The sequence below is a fragment of the Schistocerca piceifrons genome, chromosome X, assembly GCF_021461385.2.
Source record: "Schistocerca piceifrons isolate TAMUIC-IGC-003096 chromosome X, iqSchPice1.1, whole genome shotgun sequence".
Taxonomy (NCBI): Eukaryota; Metazoa; Arthropoda; class Insecta; order Orthoptera; family Acrididae; genus Schistocerca; species Schistocerca piceifrons.
Window position 1 is genome coordinate 191,905,376 of NC_060149.1, and position 18,281 is coordinate 191,923,656.

General features: G+C 37.7%; 1 protein-coding gene across 1 annotated transcript in view; it reads left to right on the forward strand.

The window, feature by feature from the left end:
• The window catches only part of LOC124721161 (inositol 1,4,5-trisphosphate receptor), a 360,416-nt gene that overhangs the window by 222,550 nt on the left and 119,585 nt on the right, over positions 1-18,281 (forward strand). Inside the window, exons 30-33 of the mRNA XM_047245990.1 lie at positions 586-697; positions 5,714-5,819; positions 16,076-16,308; positions 16,395-16,530. Of these exons, the coding sequence (XP_047101946.1) occupies positions 586-697; positions 5,714-5,819; positions 16,076-16,308; positions 16,395-16,530 (587 nt within the window). The remainder of the gene's footprint in view (positions 1-585; positions 698-5,713; positions 5,820-16,075; positions 16,309-16,394; positions 16,531-18,281) is intronic.

Here is an 18,281-nt window from a genome sequence, read left to right on the forward strand (position 1 = left end):
CAATTGGCTACCCTAGTGGGGAACTTTACAGTGGGAATTAAATTGAATGATAGTGTTACTAATGCAAATAAGTTCGTATTGGGAGAGTCTTTAAGGAAATCTACATTGAAGTCACCAGCAACGACTATTTCTTTGTTTTTGGTTGTTAAATGGGCCAGTACAGCTTCAAGGTGGTTCATGAGCAGATTAAAGTTAGCTGCAGGTGTAAGTACACTGTTGTCATAGATGATATGACGAAAAAGTGAGAAATCAAGTGCACTGACTTATTGTACGTTAAAAAAACACTTATGTAAACTGTATGGTTTACAAGTTTAAAAAAAATTATTAAAGGTTGTATGGATCTTGAAAAAACAAAAACAGTCCATTACTTTTGTATGTTACAAGCAGTATGATAACTATACATCTACATTTATAATATGCATTTTGACTTCTGTAGTACCAAAAATAAGCTTCAACTATTGGCCGCAACCGATTTTATGTCTCTTTTTTATATTCAGTGTAACATGATAAAGTTTCTGTATAAAATAGTATTTCAAATTTTGTTTCTGTTCTGGGTTTTTAAAATTGTGATGCCTCAAATTTTAGGTTGATAAAACACACAGAAAAATTACTAGAAGAGAAAGAAGAAAAACTGTGTGTCAAAGTTTTGAAAACATTGCGTGAAATGATGGCAATTGATCCAGAGTATGGTGAAAAGGTAAGTTAAATACATTTTTGTAGCTTAGGTGTGGGATGGAGGGGGGGGTGGGGGAGGGGGGGCCGGGGGAGGAGGACTGTGTGTGTGTCTTGGTGGTGCAAGGGATGCCTGACATAATGATCTTGTGTAGAGTGTTACCAGTTTTGATAGCACTCACCGAGAAGAAAATCTGTCTGATGCACACCTGATTTTTTTTCTAAGGTTTTGATGATCTCTGTGTCATCCAGACAGTACCCGTAGTTATTCAGTAATTGATATTCTTACGAAAGAGTTCTTTGGTACAAATGTAATGCTGGAAAACCCTGGATGGAATGCAACCAAAGGGAGGAGTATAAGTGTTTAGCCTGTGTGTGTGTGAGAGAGAGAGAGAGAGAGAGAGAGAGAGAGAGAGAGAGAGAGAGAGAGTGTCTCCCTTTCCAGAATTGCTCTGCAATGACAGTGTGTGCATCTGCAAATGTAGGCTTCTGCAGCCTTTGTCACAGTCAATAAAATTCTTCTGGGTTTGGGACCGCATTGTCAACTATAAAATTCCAGCATTTCGGCGACTATTACAAGACGTCTTCCTGAGGGTGTATTGCTAATTGCTGAATGGGCACTAGTTTGCAGGATGAAGATCGAATTTTGAGAGGCCCATACACTGGCGAAACAGCCTTTTAGCTTGAGGAGGACGATCAGAGAGGCTATAGAAATAGCCATGCAACCTGACAACATGGACAGAGCAGACGGGTACCGGCTCCCAGCGTCTTGGCTGCCAGCAGTGATAGCTTTGCGGAAGGACAGATCTTGCAAAGCAACGGGCGTGCGGTAGGCCACAGCGGCGGAGGGCACACAGAGTGCTGATGCATCCTAGTTGATACTAGGCAATTATTAAACAATGCTGTGCAGCAGTCACTGCTCAATTTTCCTGTATGCTGATTTCCACCAATGGCAAGCAGTAAAGGAAACTCCAATGGAAAACGCCTATTTCTGCCAGTGACGACATGCAATACAAAGACCGATGAAAGAACACCTAATACCCTTCCTCCTCACCCTCATATCCAATGACAGCACTCCTCCATAATACATAAGTAAGCAAACTAGTGCCCATTCAGCAGTTACCAATACATCCTGAGGAAGGCGTCTCGTAATAGTCGCCGAAACGTTGGAATTTTATTGTTGACAATGCGGTTCCAAGCCCAGAAGAATTTTATTGACAGAGTGTGCATCTGTTGAAGTATTGACAGTTGTTGACGACGTCATCTGGCTACCTTGCTGTAGGTTATTAGAACATTGTTTATGCCGATTATAAACTTGGGTCTCACAATGTCGCCATTGTCTAAAGTCTGGGAACTGTCAGTCAGTTGTCCTCAACTACACAATCTTCAACAGACAATTTTAAAGTGAATGATCATGTAAAATATATATACACACTGCTTTTTAATAAGTGTTCACTAATGCATAGTACCTAGAACATTAGGGTGGCCCTTAAACTGGTGTGGCACACAACCTACTTTGCAAGACACTTTTCAGGCCCAAATTTGCATAGCAAATAAAATATACTCTGTATTACTTTTTGAGGCAAAGTTAAATAAATATAATTTGGTATTAAATGAAAGTATTAATTATGATGGACACATGGAGCACTTGAAAATAGCATTATTGTTCAAATGAAAAAAAATTAACTGATTAAGAAACATCATCACTTTTAGGATCATTCGGAACAGTTGTGAATTATGAATAGGATCCTAACTTTAGTGAAGTGATGCTGATCAAAGATGCATATCTAACACATGTAGTTTCAATAAACCCTTACCTTGAGTAAATGTCACAAAACACTGGTTCATCAGTATATTACAATTCTAATCTGTTACTTTGCCTGGTGGAAGTCAAAGAGTTTGTGCTGTGGTGGCAGTGCTGGCCAAAATAATGCAATCATGCTCTTCATATTGTATGCTGTACAAAATCTCTTCTTGGCAACGTAATTATAGCAAATGCCAGTTTCAATTGAGACTCATTTAATATACTTCAATGTGGAAGTAACTGGAAGCAAGAGTGAGGCAAAATTATCACCAAAGGCTGGACACAGACTGGTAGCTGTTGTTCTGCCAGCATGCTAACTTCGTGCCTTTCCGCCTTCTCAATTGGGCACATTCCTTTCCGGGCATTCTTTGTTGTGAACTCTTTTGTGACAGACTTCCTTACTGTGCCACGAAAAGAATTGTGTCCACATCTAGGTTTGATTCAAGGATAGCAGAATGTCGGAAGTTGAGTAATCTGCTGTGCTGTTGAAAGACTGTACTGTATGTAAATGAAGCAAAGTTGCTGAAGTATTATTATGGAAAATATTTTACTTTTAACATAAAAAGTAAAACACCACATATTTTGGATTCACATGTTTTTCACTGTGCAATTGTTCTCGAGCAATTGCAGGGAATCTGCAGGTTAAAAATATCTTATTATTCTCATGTCACAGCTCGGTAACGAGCTGGTTTTCTTTTCATTATTGGTCATATTTATTACGATACTTCAAAGTTTGGTAACTCACTGGTGTGATTGCTAATCTGAAGGAAGCAGAAATCGGCAGTCTGAAATTGTTATCATATTTTTAACTACATCCCTCAAACAAATGTAGAAGTATTTTGAAATCTTGTACATTTATCCACAAGAAATTTCTGAATTCCATTAAGAAGATCGTGCCCATATCTTTATAATCTTTAAAAGCCCTAAATCTCTTTCTCCACTGTGGAGATTCATTTACCAGTCTTGTGTGTAATTTGAAAGTGTCCAAACAAATAATATCTTTCATCTCATCACCCAGTGAGTCATATTCACACCTATGTTTAACCTGAGCAAAGCAGAAAGCTGAAAACTGAGTCACTTGCTACTCCACTGTAGAACTTTCTTTCTATGAATGAAGCAAACCTACATCCCTTGCTGAAGTAAATGTTTGGAAAACATTTTACTTTAGGTGTAAAGAATTGAAAGCTATAGGTTTTGGATTTGCATGTTTTTTCACTGTGCAGTTGTTTTAAAGCACTTGCCATCAGTTTTATGCAGCGTAAGTGACTTGCAGGTCCGTAACCAGTTATCCAACCATCGTAAGGGGAACTACTGTTTAGCATGGAATCTTGGCTATGTTTTGTTTCTGGCAAATCACATCATTGAAAAGGAAATGCAAGAAAAAAAAAAAAAAAAAAAAACAGCTAGGATCTGATCCCACAACCTTTTCATTTCCAGCCACACACTCTACCACTAGACCACAAGATCAGATGCAAATTTAGTGACCCTTGCTGCACTCTCAAGTCACTGCTGGTCTCTCGAGTTATGGTGGCTGCTCACTAGGTGGCAATGGCACCATTTTCACAACTTTAATTCATCATAATGCAGACAATTTGTTCGAAATATTTATAAATTATATACACAAATCTTCCTCACGAGTCAGTATACCTATTAGTGATAACAAAATCAAAATTCCTACAGCATTTCCTGAGATTAGCCCCTATATACAGATGGACACAAATAGGCGACTTAAATAAATAAATAAATAAATAAAGTTTATATAATAAGTGTTGTTCATGTTACATCATAGTTGTACAGTATAGGTATTGCAACCTGTCCTCACCCCTTCTCCCTCTCGCCTCCATCAGTTCTTCACTTACCACTACATCACTCTGAGCTCCTCGGTTTGATTTGTGAAATACGTGTGTGATTTTTAATTTTTACTGCCACCCTTTTCTTTTCTCTCTCTCTCTCTCTCTCTCTCTCTCTCTCTCTCTCTCTCTCTCTCTCTCTCTCTCTCTCTCCCCCCCTCCCTCTCTCCCCCTCCCCCCCTACCCTGTCCCCACTAGCATCTCATCTTTCACTACTATATGTGATCCATGCCTGCACTAGAGTGAGCTCCCTCTGGTTGCATAACCCTGTCTCCATCTCGTGCCTTACCTCCAACTTGTAACCTTTTCCGCTCCCTCTCACTCTATGGTACTGGGTATCGTTACACATTCCATTGTTTGTATTCTGCCCAGGATTTTGTAGTATCTTAGTAAGGTACTCACTGTACTTGAACTGCAAACAACAGAAATGTTAATTAATTAAAATCACCAAGATTTTCAAAAGAAAGGGCATAAACATAGCATACACTACAGACAATTCTATACAAAAATACACCCCAAAACTGACATAAAACAGAGACATATACCAGAAAGCAGGTATATATCAACTACAGTGTAACACTTGTGCATATATCTCGGTAATAAAGTGGTAGTGTGACCTCCAGACCAGATGAGAGGAAACATAGATCACAACAACTCATAAGTAATTACGTTTTTACATAAAAAAAATAGCGACATGAAATGTTTGATAATCTAAAAATAACAAAACAGTATTGTTATAGATCCCACTGATGATGCCTTAGAGCAACAAAAAAGTGAAACGCATATGGGAAAAATAAATTAAGTTGCAGCAGGAAAAGGCAGTTTTATTTACAAAACAAGTAGTTCTCTGCTTGCTACGGAGGATGGCCATGCAAACAAATTTGTTAGTTAATTAATTTCAAGTATTTAGACTTTCTTTTAAGATCCATTCATGAATATTGATCTCTTACTATTGCATAAAAGACAAACAGTATTAGTTAGTGTCAATACAACAGCATATTCTGGATTGAAATATTCATTCACTGTTTAGAGTCAATCTTCAGAAATAACATTTTTTGCAGTATCTGAAAGGGCACTCATGCCACAGATAATGGTTTGTTAATGTCATATGCTTAATCTGCAGAAATCAGTTTCACGACTATTAACTGTTTGTTCTAGCAAACTACTTACTGCTTGCAATAGAATAAGTGCTGAAAATATGCATGAGATACAGGCTGTTATACCCATTGTTTTTGTAGCAATTGCTTGTGTAAATCTCTTTTAAATCATTTGTCAAGATGTAATCTGTTAAGATATCAAATTTTAAATGTTGAACACTTAGAGAGCTTGATGGCTTTGCAATAGGAACTCATCATGTTGCTTACATTAGTTATCATCTGATTGTCAGGGTGACAGTCTTCGAGCAAGTCTGCTGAATCGTTACTTTGAGGGTGCAAAGCGAGATCCAGTAGAGCCAAGCACAAAAAGGCCACCAGTTACACATGGACCAGGTGGTAAGTTACTAGAAAAATATTGCAATTGTGTTTTTCAGATGAAAGAGAAATTTTGAAGTACACACATGAATATTCAGAATTTACACATTTTGTTTTCAGTGTTCAGGAAAAAAGTGCAGTTGTGTAAGTCAATGCTATTTGCAATATATTAACAATACTGAAATATATTTATTATCTGCCTTGATTAATATATATTAAATCTTCATATATTATCATCATTTCAGTGGTACGCAATCATGATTTTGTGTGAAGCTACACTGTAATTTTCATCTTGAACCAGTAGTTGTTGGCTTTGTTCTTGGGGTACTGTCAACAGGTTCCTTCAATTAAATTCAAAGGAAGCTTCATTGTGGTAATGCTTTCATTTGAAAATGTTGTGTCTTTAGTGTACAAAGTAGTTTAACACTTCAGATGTCTTTGAAATGAATAAAACATTAGCTCAGCTCATTTATTTACAATGTATACAAGTTGAAACATTGATTTTTCATAACATGGAAAGGAATGAGTCCTTCAATGTTGCTGTGATAGATCAGTTTCTGAATTGTGCTTTACACAAACTTATTCACTGGCTAGCTGTTAAGGTTAGTAGTACCGTTCTGTATCGATATATTCTCACTGGAAGTCTTCTGAGGTGTGGGACAGAACTCTGTGTGTGGCGTATTAAAAAGACTTCCTGTCAGAACAATTGGATGCAGTGAATGATGTGAAGACGATGTCCTCTCGTGGAATCCATGGTACCACCTTCCAGAGATGATGAGCAGTGGAGAGAGCGGGGCTCACAGAGGCACGCTGGTGGAAGGTTTAATGTATCATCTCCCATGAAGATGTGAGCGATGCGCTGTGTGTGGTTGATGAAGACATCACTAATATCTCAGGAAGTATATTGGCTGCATAACAGACAAGACTATGTATTATACCCCATTGGCATTGTACCAATAGAGTTGTCAAGAAAACATTCTGCACTTCTCACATACAACATACCTACTGAGTGAAGGCATGCAATGGTAAGACACTGGAGTCATATTCAGGAGAACAGCAGTTCAGATCTCTCTCCGACCATCCGGACTTAAATTTTCCTTGGTTTTCCTAAATTTTTCAATGCAAGGACCAGGATGGTTCCTTTGGAACAACATGGCTGATTTCCTTCCCTGTCTTTCTCCAATGTGTGGCTGTGCTCTGTCTCTAATGACCTCATCATTGATGGGATGTTAAACTTGAATTTTCTTTCCTTATATTACAATTAGCTGGCAGTTATGCACTATTTGTCTTGTGTATCAGTAATACAATATACTTCACACAACAATTCCAGAGGTGCTGCAGAGCCCAGACGTGCCTATTAACTCTACCTTTCTATTCACTTATCTTACGATACTTTGCATTTTCCAAACATTTCATCATGCTATTATACATTTTTAGGGTGTTGCATTTTTCACAGATACAAATAGATAGGTGTTCGACCTCAGAGTTCGCTTCTGTTCAACATCTTTTTAATGTATTGTGTATAGAGCAATATAAAAATTACTTCCTATTAGCACAAGAACTTATGCTGATTTCATTTAAGGGGGTGAGGAAAGGAAAAAACCTACTGGCAGAAGCTGCTGAATCAAAGGGTTTGATTGGACTGTAAAGATGCTGTTCTGCAATTGTAAAAGTGATATTTACTGAACTACAATAAATATTTAACGGAAATATATATAATTGTGATGAAATGTTCTGGAAACCACATATTTAATAACACATACTTGATCTTTCAACAATCATTATTTGAAAATAGCTTTCCACATAAGCTACTGAAAGGAACATTAAACAGCTATGGAAAAGCCATGGATTACTAGAGGGGGTAAAGTGTCTTGTGGAAGAAGAAGGGAAATGTATCTGTTGGCAAGAGGAAGTAGAAATCCTGCAGTAGTTGCCCACAACAAAAACTACTCAAAATTACTAAGAAAAGTTATTTAAAAAAATAAGGAACTTCAATGTAATGTCAGCAGTCAGTAATTCCAACAACAGATTTGAGCCTGTATGGAATGTAGTTAAATGATAAGACAGGAAAACCAGCTACAGAACAGGATAGCATCGCTACAGAACTAAAAGTAAGGGCTACAAATGATGACTCACAGGTAGCAAGTATATTTAATAATCCATTTCTTAAATATAATAGGAAATATAGGGGTAAACAGTTCAAGAGAAAAATCACAGGAGTATGCTGTAGAAGCAACACTCATAAAATTCAGTTGTAGTAAGAAAATTGTATATTCTCTCAAAGAGGCACATCTGGATTTGATGGTGTTTCTAACACAATACTAAATATTTGTTCCTATGTAATAAGCTCTGTATTATCTGAAATACGTAGTGCATCACTAAGAAGGGTGGTAGGAAAGATGTCAATAAATACTCACCTGTTTCACCACTGACATCATTTTCCAAAAATTTTGAGAAAGTGATGTACTCTAGAATAGTATCCCACCTGAGCAACAATATTAGTCTCAGCAAATCAAAGTTTGGATTTTAGTAGATTCCTGTACTGAGAATGCCATTTACATGCTCACTTACCAAATTTTATAAGCATTAAATAACAAAATTGAACCAGTTGGTATTATCTGTGACCTATCCAAGCCATGTGACTCTGTGAATCACAGTATTGTCCTAGATAAACTGAAGTGGTATGGCATTGATGGTATAACCAACCAATGGGTATTGTCATATCTAACCAAAAGAATGCGGAAAGTTGTACTTCGTAATTCAATCGTGTAATTGTGGAGGATTCTTCTGACTGGGGAGAAATTATGTATAGAGTTCCCCAAGGCTCAACCTTAGGTCCGCTATTGTTCCTCATGTATGTAAACTATCTTCCATCTAATATACAACAAGCAGAATTATATTCTCTTTCGCAGATGACACTAGTATTGTAATCAATCAAAGCAAACATACAGCAACAGAAGAAATAGTAAACAAGGTTCATAAAAGTATCATTGACTGGTTTTCTGTGAATGGTCTCGCCCTCAATTTTAAAAAGGCGCTACGTATTCAGTTCTGCACATCTGGGGATACTACACCAATAATAAATGTAACACGTGGTCAGGAAATAATAAATAGGATGGAAACTTCTAAATTCTTTAGGGTCCATATTGATGAGCATTTAAACAGGAAAAAGTACATTAAATGGAACTCCTAAAACAACTTAGTTCAGCCAAATGCACTTAGAATCATTGAATATCTTGGGGAGAGACAAATCAGTAAGTTGTCATATTTAGCATTTTTTCGTTCAATTATGTCATATGGAATAATATTTTGGGGTAACTTATGTCTAAGAAAGTCAGTCTTCATTGCTCAAAAACATGCTGTAAGAATAACATGTAGTGATCACCCACAATCATCGTATAGACATCTGTTTAAGGGACTGGGCATTCTGACTACTGCTTCACTGTTCATTTATTCCCTCATGCAGTTTGTTGTAAGTAATACACTGCAGTTAGAAAGAACAGTGATTTACATAATTACAATACCATAATGCAAAATGACATTCATAACTCCACATGTCTTTAGCACAAAAAATGGTGCACAATGCTGGAGCAAAAGTTTTTGATCACTTAACCAGATATAAAATTTCTGATACACAGAAAAGTAAAGCTGAAAACAAATTGAAAAAGTTTCTCCTTGACAACTCCTCCTATTCCGTAGAAGACTTTCTGTTATTGTAACACATAAAAGGTAGGAGTTACTAACTCATATCTTCATATTTAATAATAATAATGGTGACTTTAAATGATAAGCATGTAGACATACATACAAGATAATTTGTGATTTTACTGTAAAAGACTCATTCCACATGATTATGACTTACCTACAAATGATCCACGGAACATGAAACTTACTATTCAATGCTGTTGATCAGTGAATAAAAAGGAGGGAAAAGTGAAAATGGGGATGAAATGTGTAATATACGTAGCTTGGAACTTAAATAGTGGCAACACTGCTGTGGAGACACTATGCAATGGAAACTACTATTGTCGCTGATAGCACACGTTATCGACATACCTACCTTACCTCCGAGCAAATCGACTCGCCAGTCACTTGTTAGTGAGCGGTCTAACATAATGGTGTCACTATATTTTCTAAACAGGAACAACGGAGTTGGAGCAAGATTGAATGTGCCAGAGGTCGTACAGCACAACAGTGTCATCAAGGTCTTTAAGAGGCGTGCGGGTATTCGTCATTGTCGTACAGAACAGTGGCACGTTGGGTAAAAGCCTTCAATGAAGGTCGGCAGACTGTGGCAGACATGCATCGGTCAGGTTGTCCTAGCATCTCTGAAGAAGAAGTGCATTCTTTTGCTGTGTTAGTGGACGGTGATTGACGCCATATGATTCGTGAGCTGGCCCACGAAACTGGATTAGCACATACGACTGTGCTTTGCATCCTGAAGGAACACCTGGGCATGTGAAAAATTGCATCATGATGGGTTCCGCATGGCTTGACGGAAATGCAGAAATGGATGCATTACGATGCTGCTCAGATGCACTTGGAGCGCTATGTGCTTGAAGGAGAGGCTTTCTTACGCTGTATTGTAACGCTGGATGAGACATGGACCACATCGTACAAGCCAAATCTGAAACGCCAATCCAATGAATGGTGTCATTTTGGGTTACCGCAAAATTTGGAAGTGCGTCAGAGCCCCAGTATGGTGAGAGTTATGATGATTCTCGTGTACGACTGTGATGGTGTTATCCTAACACATTACATTCCTGCATGACAGACTGTCATCGCACAGTATTACTGTTCATTTTTGGAGCATCACCTGCGACCAGCTCTGCGAAAGAAGTGGCAACACTTTCTGCGCAACCCATCCATCATTTTGCATTACAATGCGCGAGGGCATACAGCAAAGGCTGTTGCTGCTCTTTTCGGTCGATGGGACTGGTAAGTACTGTACCATCCACCATACTTTCCGGACTGAAGTCCTTGTGATTTTGATTTGATTCTGAAGATGAAGGAACCACTTCGTGTCATTCATTTCAGAACTGTTCCAGAGATTCGACAGGCAGTAGACTGCTCCATTCGCACCATCAACAGAACAGGCTCTGTTAACGGTATACTACACATTCCACATCACTGGCAACGGGTTCTATATGACGCTGGTGACTATTTTGAATGACAGTAACAGGTGCAAACATGTAACTCTTTTGTATCGGTTGTGAATAAATAATTGCCACTATTTAAGTTTCATCCTTTGTATATCAGTCATAGTTAAGAGAAACAAAAATCTCCTCTGTTTGTTTGGAAATTTGCATTGACTGTCATTTCACATTTATGTAAAATAAATCAATATTTATTTCATATGTGCAACATGACAAATTTATACCAGCTTTTAATAATAGCCATGAAGCTAGATTTAAAGTCTTGCTGTTCTGAAGTTTTTGGAACTGAATTTATCATTCTAAAATATTTAGAATGGATTTAATTATTAGCATGAAATTCAGTTTGACTTTTCAAGTCAAATAAAAGTACACAACCAGATTAACATCTATGATCATTTTTGCAGAATGTAGTATTAAAGAGATGTATGTACTCAGAATATATTCCATTAATGTTTTGCATATAATTATATTCTTGGGAAAGTGGCATGAATGTTTACCAGGTGTGGTGATTTCTGGATGCATGATCTAAAATTGAGTTGGAATGTGCCAAGCATGTTGTTGTAGTAAACATTTTTCATCAGAGAGTATGCCTTTTGACATTAATCAAGCTAGACCTCAAAACTTCATCATTCAGACAGTTTTGGCAAGAGGGGCCCTTACCACTTGAACAAAAATAAATAAATAAATAAATAAATATAAAAAAATTAATAATGTTTTCTTGCTAAGATTTGCCATGTTATGCGGTATTCAAAATCAGCTATCCCTGTGTGAAGCAACTTCAAAGCAGATAATTTTGTATTGTCTTATCAGTTACAGTGCTTATGTCAATGTTCATTCATTTGCTTCTGTCTCCTTATTTTGACTTAAAGTGCGTATATGTGCACAGTACATTTCAGATGATGTATATGTTGTGTTCTTGGCAGTTCCTACATTTTCTCTTCTACTAGTCTTGTGTAATAATTATTACTTTGCAGGCATTACTGTTTCTGAGAGATTTTGTGTGTGTTTGTTTATTTGCCATGAAGTATTTTGTTTGGTGCCTGCAGTGTAGCATTTTGGAAGAGGTTTCCATTGAAGTAGTTTAAAGTTAAGTGGTTGTTTTTGTAAAAAGCATGTTTACCTTGATGACATCATTCCCTAAACTATTTTTACTTCCACTTTTGATACTGAGTTGTCTCCCAGCCAACCCAATAGCTGCACCTTCTATAACTTGGTTTTGCTCTTCTGTGTTCTGTCCAAAGGCACTTGGTAGTGCACTTTCAGGATGTTTTATGTACTGCAAGAAAGATTTGTGATCTGCTGTTAGTTCTCCTTATGTAGGAGTTTTGTTCCCAACCAAGTCAGTAAACTATTTACTGTGTGTGAACCAAAGATAAGAGATGAAGGAAAAGAGAATGCTGTTGCCACCTTCTTTAGTTGTGTTCCTCCATAATGATCATTTCTCTCTGTTGTAGTAAAATCATTGAACATCTCCTGCAAATAGAATTTTCATATTTACTATTCCATTTTGAACGCCAATCTTTCGTTTGTTGATTATGCATTTTGGATGCCCAGAAATGTATGTTTTCCTTCAAAATGTGTCCTTTGTTAGTTTCAGAGTGTCATCCATGTATGAACTATGTGACCTGCATGTGCACAACTAATAGTATGCAAAACTGTTCATGTTCAGAAACTTGTAAATATCTGCAAGAATTTCCCCATCCACATAAATGGTGGCCCTACTGTTTTAGTGTCCCTACCACTGCCTTTCTCATTTAGATAGCTCATCAGTATTGTCATTAGTTGACAATTTTTTGCCTCGTTGGTCTTTCAGCTGTTTAATTAAAATTCTTCCTACTTAATAGGGGCATCCAGTTCTTCAACATCAGCTGCCTTCTCTAATGCAAATGCAGGAGTGCTCAAAATTTGGCAGAATATTGAGCATCAAGGTATTCAGTCCTTTTGTCAGTACCACAGTTCCTATTATTGTTCAGAAAATATTTGCTGTCTTTTCCCACAGTGCTGCAATAATTCCTAAGTGATTAGCAAACTAAAACACCATTCATCTGATAGATAAAATAAGTATGTAAAGAGCAGTACAAATTGACTACAACAAAAATCAAAGATTCATAAGTCTCTCTGTGATGTATCTGTCACGTCTTTATATTTTAGCATTCAGGCCTAATGATATCTATAATTTCTTGGAGGTTTTAGTTTTCCGCCGGCCGGGCTGGCCGAGCGGTTCTAGGCGCTACAATCTGGAACCGCGCGACTGCTACGGTCGCAGGTTCGAATCCTGCCTCGGGCATGGATGTGTGTGATGTCCATAGGTTAGTTAGGTTTAAGTAGTTCTAAGTTCTAGAGGACTGATGACCTCAAAAGTTAAGTCTCATAGTGCTCAGAGCCATTTGGACCATTTTTTAGTTTTCCACTATGTGTGTGTGTGTGTGTGTGTGTGTGTGTGTGTGTGTGTGTGTGCGTGTGCGTGTGCGTGTGCGCGCAAGCGCGTGGGCGCGCACGTGCACCACGCACTTGCGCGTGGGCGCGCACGTGCACCACGCACTTGCGCTTGGGCGCGCACGTGCACCACGCACTTGCACAAACACACATGCACTCGCTCTCTCTCGCTCTCTCTCTCTCTCTCTCTCTCACTCACTCTCACACACACACACACACACACACACACACACACACACACACACACACAGTGGTAAATAACTGGGAAATAACTGATATTACAACAATAGTTTCTTTAACAGTTAAAAATACAATTGTAGTACACCAAATAGTGAAGCTTGTGAGGTTTGATTACAGAGATATTGTAATACATATACGTTTACTGACAAAAGAAAAAAATCAAGAAAAGGACAAACAAAATTTGCTTCAGTAATATAGGGTTACTCTGTGGAACTTTCCCTATTACACATAGTGATACAACATTTATTTTATTTTTCTCTTTTTCATTCGTGTTGTATTTTCATTCCTCTTTCATACTCTTAAGAAGTGTAATATCTCCACGACTTCGTAATTGTTTTTAAATTTTAGCATATTTAAATATGTATTCCAACCTATTCATTCCCTTTGTCACATTATTTTCTGTGATTTAGCTGTTGAGTGTGTATTATCTAAATGTTTACTAGCCATATTAGCTGTTCAGAAAACTGAGTGATTCTTCATTCAGTTTTTCATAGACTTTATAGTATGGGAGAATATCAGGGTATCAGGGAGAGGCTTTGAAGAAAGCTCATTTAATTCCCTTCTCAAAAATGGGTCATGGTGAACTAATTGCAGTATTTGTTATTTGTTTAGGAAATGCACTGGACTGTAAGGTAAAATCCTGGCTGGTATTGGTTTTAAAACTCAAGAAGCTCCTTTATCATTCACAGTGTGTGTTCGGGTTTCTTTTTTCCTATTTTTTTTTTTTCTTTTTGATTGTGTGTGTGTGTGTGTGTGTGGGGGGGGGGGGGGGCAGAAAGAGGGATGTGGTGTATGTGAAGGGTTCACTCAAGCCCACTCCCTCACCCCTCAGAAATGACACATGTTTGACAGTTGACCTACAGCTGTCATCATCTTTTTTTCTGTGCTTATCTTCCTCTCAGTGCCACTTCTGCATGGTGAGTGATAAAACTTTCTTCATACTATTGTTTATACACTGAGGTGACAAAAGTCATCGGATACTTCCTAATGCCATGTCAGACCACCTTTTGCCTGGCATAGTGCAGCAACTTGACATGTCATGGACTAAACAAGTCGTTGGAAGGCCTCTGCAGAAATATTAAGCTGTGCTGCCCATAAATATTCAATGGGATTCATGTTGGGCGATCTGGGTGGGCAAAATTATTTGCTCAAGTTGTCCAGAATGTTCCAATCAATAATTGGTTCAGTTGGACCAGAGGACACTGCCCATTCTATGTAAACACTGCCTACACCATTCTGGAGCCCACACCAGCTTGCACAGTGCCTTGTTGACAACTTGGGTCCATGGCTTCGTGGGGTCTGTGCCACACTCAAATCCTATCATCAGCTCTTACCCACTGAAATTGGGACTCACCTGACCAGGCCACGGTTTTCCAGCCATCTGGGGTCCAACCAATATGGTCATGAGCCCAGGAGAGGTGCTGCAGGCAATGTTGAGCTGTTACCAAAGACACTCGAGACTGTTGTCTGCTGCCATAGCTCATTAACACCATATTTTTCCGTACTGTCCAAATGGATATATTTGTTGTACGGTACATTACAATTTGATTTCTGCAGTTATTTCACGTAGTTTTGCTTGTCTGTTAGTACTGACAACTCTACACAAACACCACTGCTCTCAGTCATTGAGTAAAGGCTGTCTTTCACTGTGTCGTCAGTGGTGAGAGGTAATATCTGAAATGTTATATTCTTGACACTGTGGATCTTGAACTATTCAATTACCCAGCAATTTCCAAAGTGGAATGTCACATGCGTCTAGCTCCAATTACGATTATGCGTTCAAAGTCTGTTAATTCCGATCGTGTCCCCATAATGATGTCAGAAACCTTTTGACGTGAATCACCTGACTACAAATGACAGCTCCATCATTGTACTGCCCTTTTATATCTTGCGTACGTGATACTGCCAGTAAGTCCGCCCCGGTAGCTGAGTGGTCAGCGTGACAGACTGTCAATCCGAAGGGCCCGGGTTCGATTCCCGGCTGGGTCGGAAATTTTCTCCGCTCAGGGACTGGGTGTTGTGTTGTCCTAATCATCATCATTTCATCCCCATCGACACGCAGGTCGCCGAAGTGGCGTCAAATCGAAAGACCTGCACCAGGCGAACGGTCTACCCGACGGGAGGCCCTAGCCACACGACATTTCCATTTTTTATACCACATGTAAGTGTGCATATTGCCATCTTATGATTTTTGTGACCTCATTGTATTATATCCAGAGTTCCCATTATCATACTAGTTCATAGTTGTTTGCTAGGAAAAAATTATGATAAGATTTGTGGTATACAGGATAAATAATTTGACTTGTTCTCGTGAAAAGTACTTTTTTTCTGCAGTTCATTATATGAAAATTTGTTATTCTGTTGTTTTAGTTATATTGGAACTTTGGTGCCATGTATTCTTTGTGCAGGACTGCACTTTTAAGATTATTTTGTTGTATTTTTCAGCAAAAATGTTGAGCAGAGCTGGCATGACACTGCATGAAGTTCAGTGTCACCTGGATCGTGAAGGTGCATCTGATCTTGTTGTGGAACTAGTAATTAAATCCGTTCATTCACCCTCAATTTTTGTTGAAGCTGTGGAATTAGGGATAGCCCTTTTGGGTGGTGGTAATCCCATTATCCAAAAAAGCATGTATAATAAACTTATGGGTGGAGACATTAGCCAGTCTTTCTTTAAGGTAAATAGTGTCAGAAATTCTTTCAGATGTTGTTATATACATATTAATCACATTCCAACGTAATTTCTCTTTAATGTGTGTTCCAGGTGTTCAATGATAAAATGAAAGATGCTCAACAAGAAATAAAATCAACTGTGTCCGTTAACACTTCTGACATAGCAGCCAAAGCCCACGAGGATAAAGAACAAAGTAGGGAATTGGAAAAGCTAACAAAAAAGAAAGGTATTAGTTATTATTTATTACCCACTGTATCTGTAAACTGAGCTGTCTGCTTTAACCTTGTTATACATTTTGCATACCTCATCCCTCAGCTGGAATAAATACTTTAAAAAATTCAGAAAGATTGATTAAATTATCCAGCTCTAATTTGTATATAATACTGTTGTTTGGAAAGCTTACTATCAGCATTTTATACACAAGTGTGACGATTAGTGACACTTCAATTTTTTAGATTGGTTGGTAATATTAGTATGTTATCACAAAGTTCAGAATCACACCATTCAGGTAAGGACTCTTTAGACAGAATAAAAATTTTAATTGAATATTCAATAATTTATCAACAGAATGGTTTAATATATTTAAAATCCAGGCTTCTTCATTTTATTTGGAAATTAATTTAATATGATACTAGAAATTCCTGGGTGCCATACAAATAATGTTATGAACAGGCACATAAACGAAAGAAACCATTGTAAACCTTTCAGACCCAACTGACTAACCAAGACACACACCTATACAATTACTACTAGCTTGCTCTTAGAAGACTCTCAATGCTGTGTCTGACAGTAATAGTTTTGATAGAAATTGGCTGGTCGCAGTCAGTAAGGACAACTGTTTTGGCACTGCGATCATAGTAGTTAACTTTAAATAGGAAATGACATTGTGTTTAGTGAGTCTGCATATTCATAAATGAGACTATATTTTTAGTTTCAAATACTGGCAACTGGATGTCCTTTCATATGATCATAACAACAGGATGACAGTGTATCAGAAAACAGTATTGAAAGCTAACATTGTAGCAACTAGTCCAAAGCCATTCACTGTTTTCACACTTCCCTCAAAACAGTTAATTCCGTCAGCCACCACTTTAGCTGTCTTCTTTAGAATGAATGATTAATTCATACATATGAACAGCTTCATTGTCTCAGTTCTCCAGCTCCAGTTGGGCTGAATGACTACCTTTAAGCCTTCCCTCATTTTTAGCTTTAATTTAAATTACAAGACTACTTTTTAAAAACAATGACTGCTTCAAACAACAATGGAGCAGCGTTGCTAAGTGATAACTTGCAGTAGTAAAAAAATTGAATTATGGTATTGTGGGCTTATTCTAGTAACTTTATTCAGTTTATTTGTATATTATGACTCCTCGAATCGATAACTTGCAGTAGTAAAAAATTTGAATTATGGTATTGAGGGCTTGTTTTAGTAACTGTATTCAGTTTATTTGTGTTTTATGACTCCTCAAATCTTGTATTTCCACTGCATTTGAGAAAAACTGCAGTTCTGTTGAGTATTTTGTTAATGAAGATTACTTTTAACAAATTTTGGATGGTCGGGCAGCTGATAATAAGACTATATCTAACTTACAAAACCTATTTGGGAAGTACCTATTCCGTAGATGTCAATTAAATTCGTTACTTAGGTCCACCTTGTAATTTCTTGGATAGTTAAAAACACATTGGGATGGAATTTAGTGTATGTGTTCTAGAAGATTTTTCAGAAAGAAGAGATTATTAATAGCCCAAACATCAAAACACAGCCCGTCTAGTACAGTGTAAATAATATAATTTAACATTCCGATTTGTGAATGTTTACTTAACACACAATGAAACAGTTCATATTGTAATGCTGTTGTAAATAAATTTGATGAGAACACACTTTTTGTTTTAATGTATACCCTAATTGTTGGTCAGTGGCTTCAAATTTTCCACAAAGAGACTTGCACAATTCTCTGTGATGGGCTCACCGCCTGG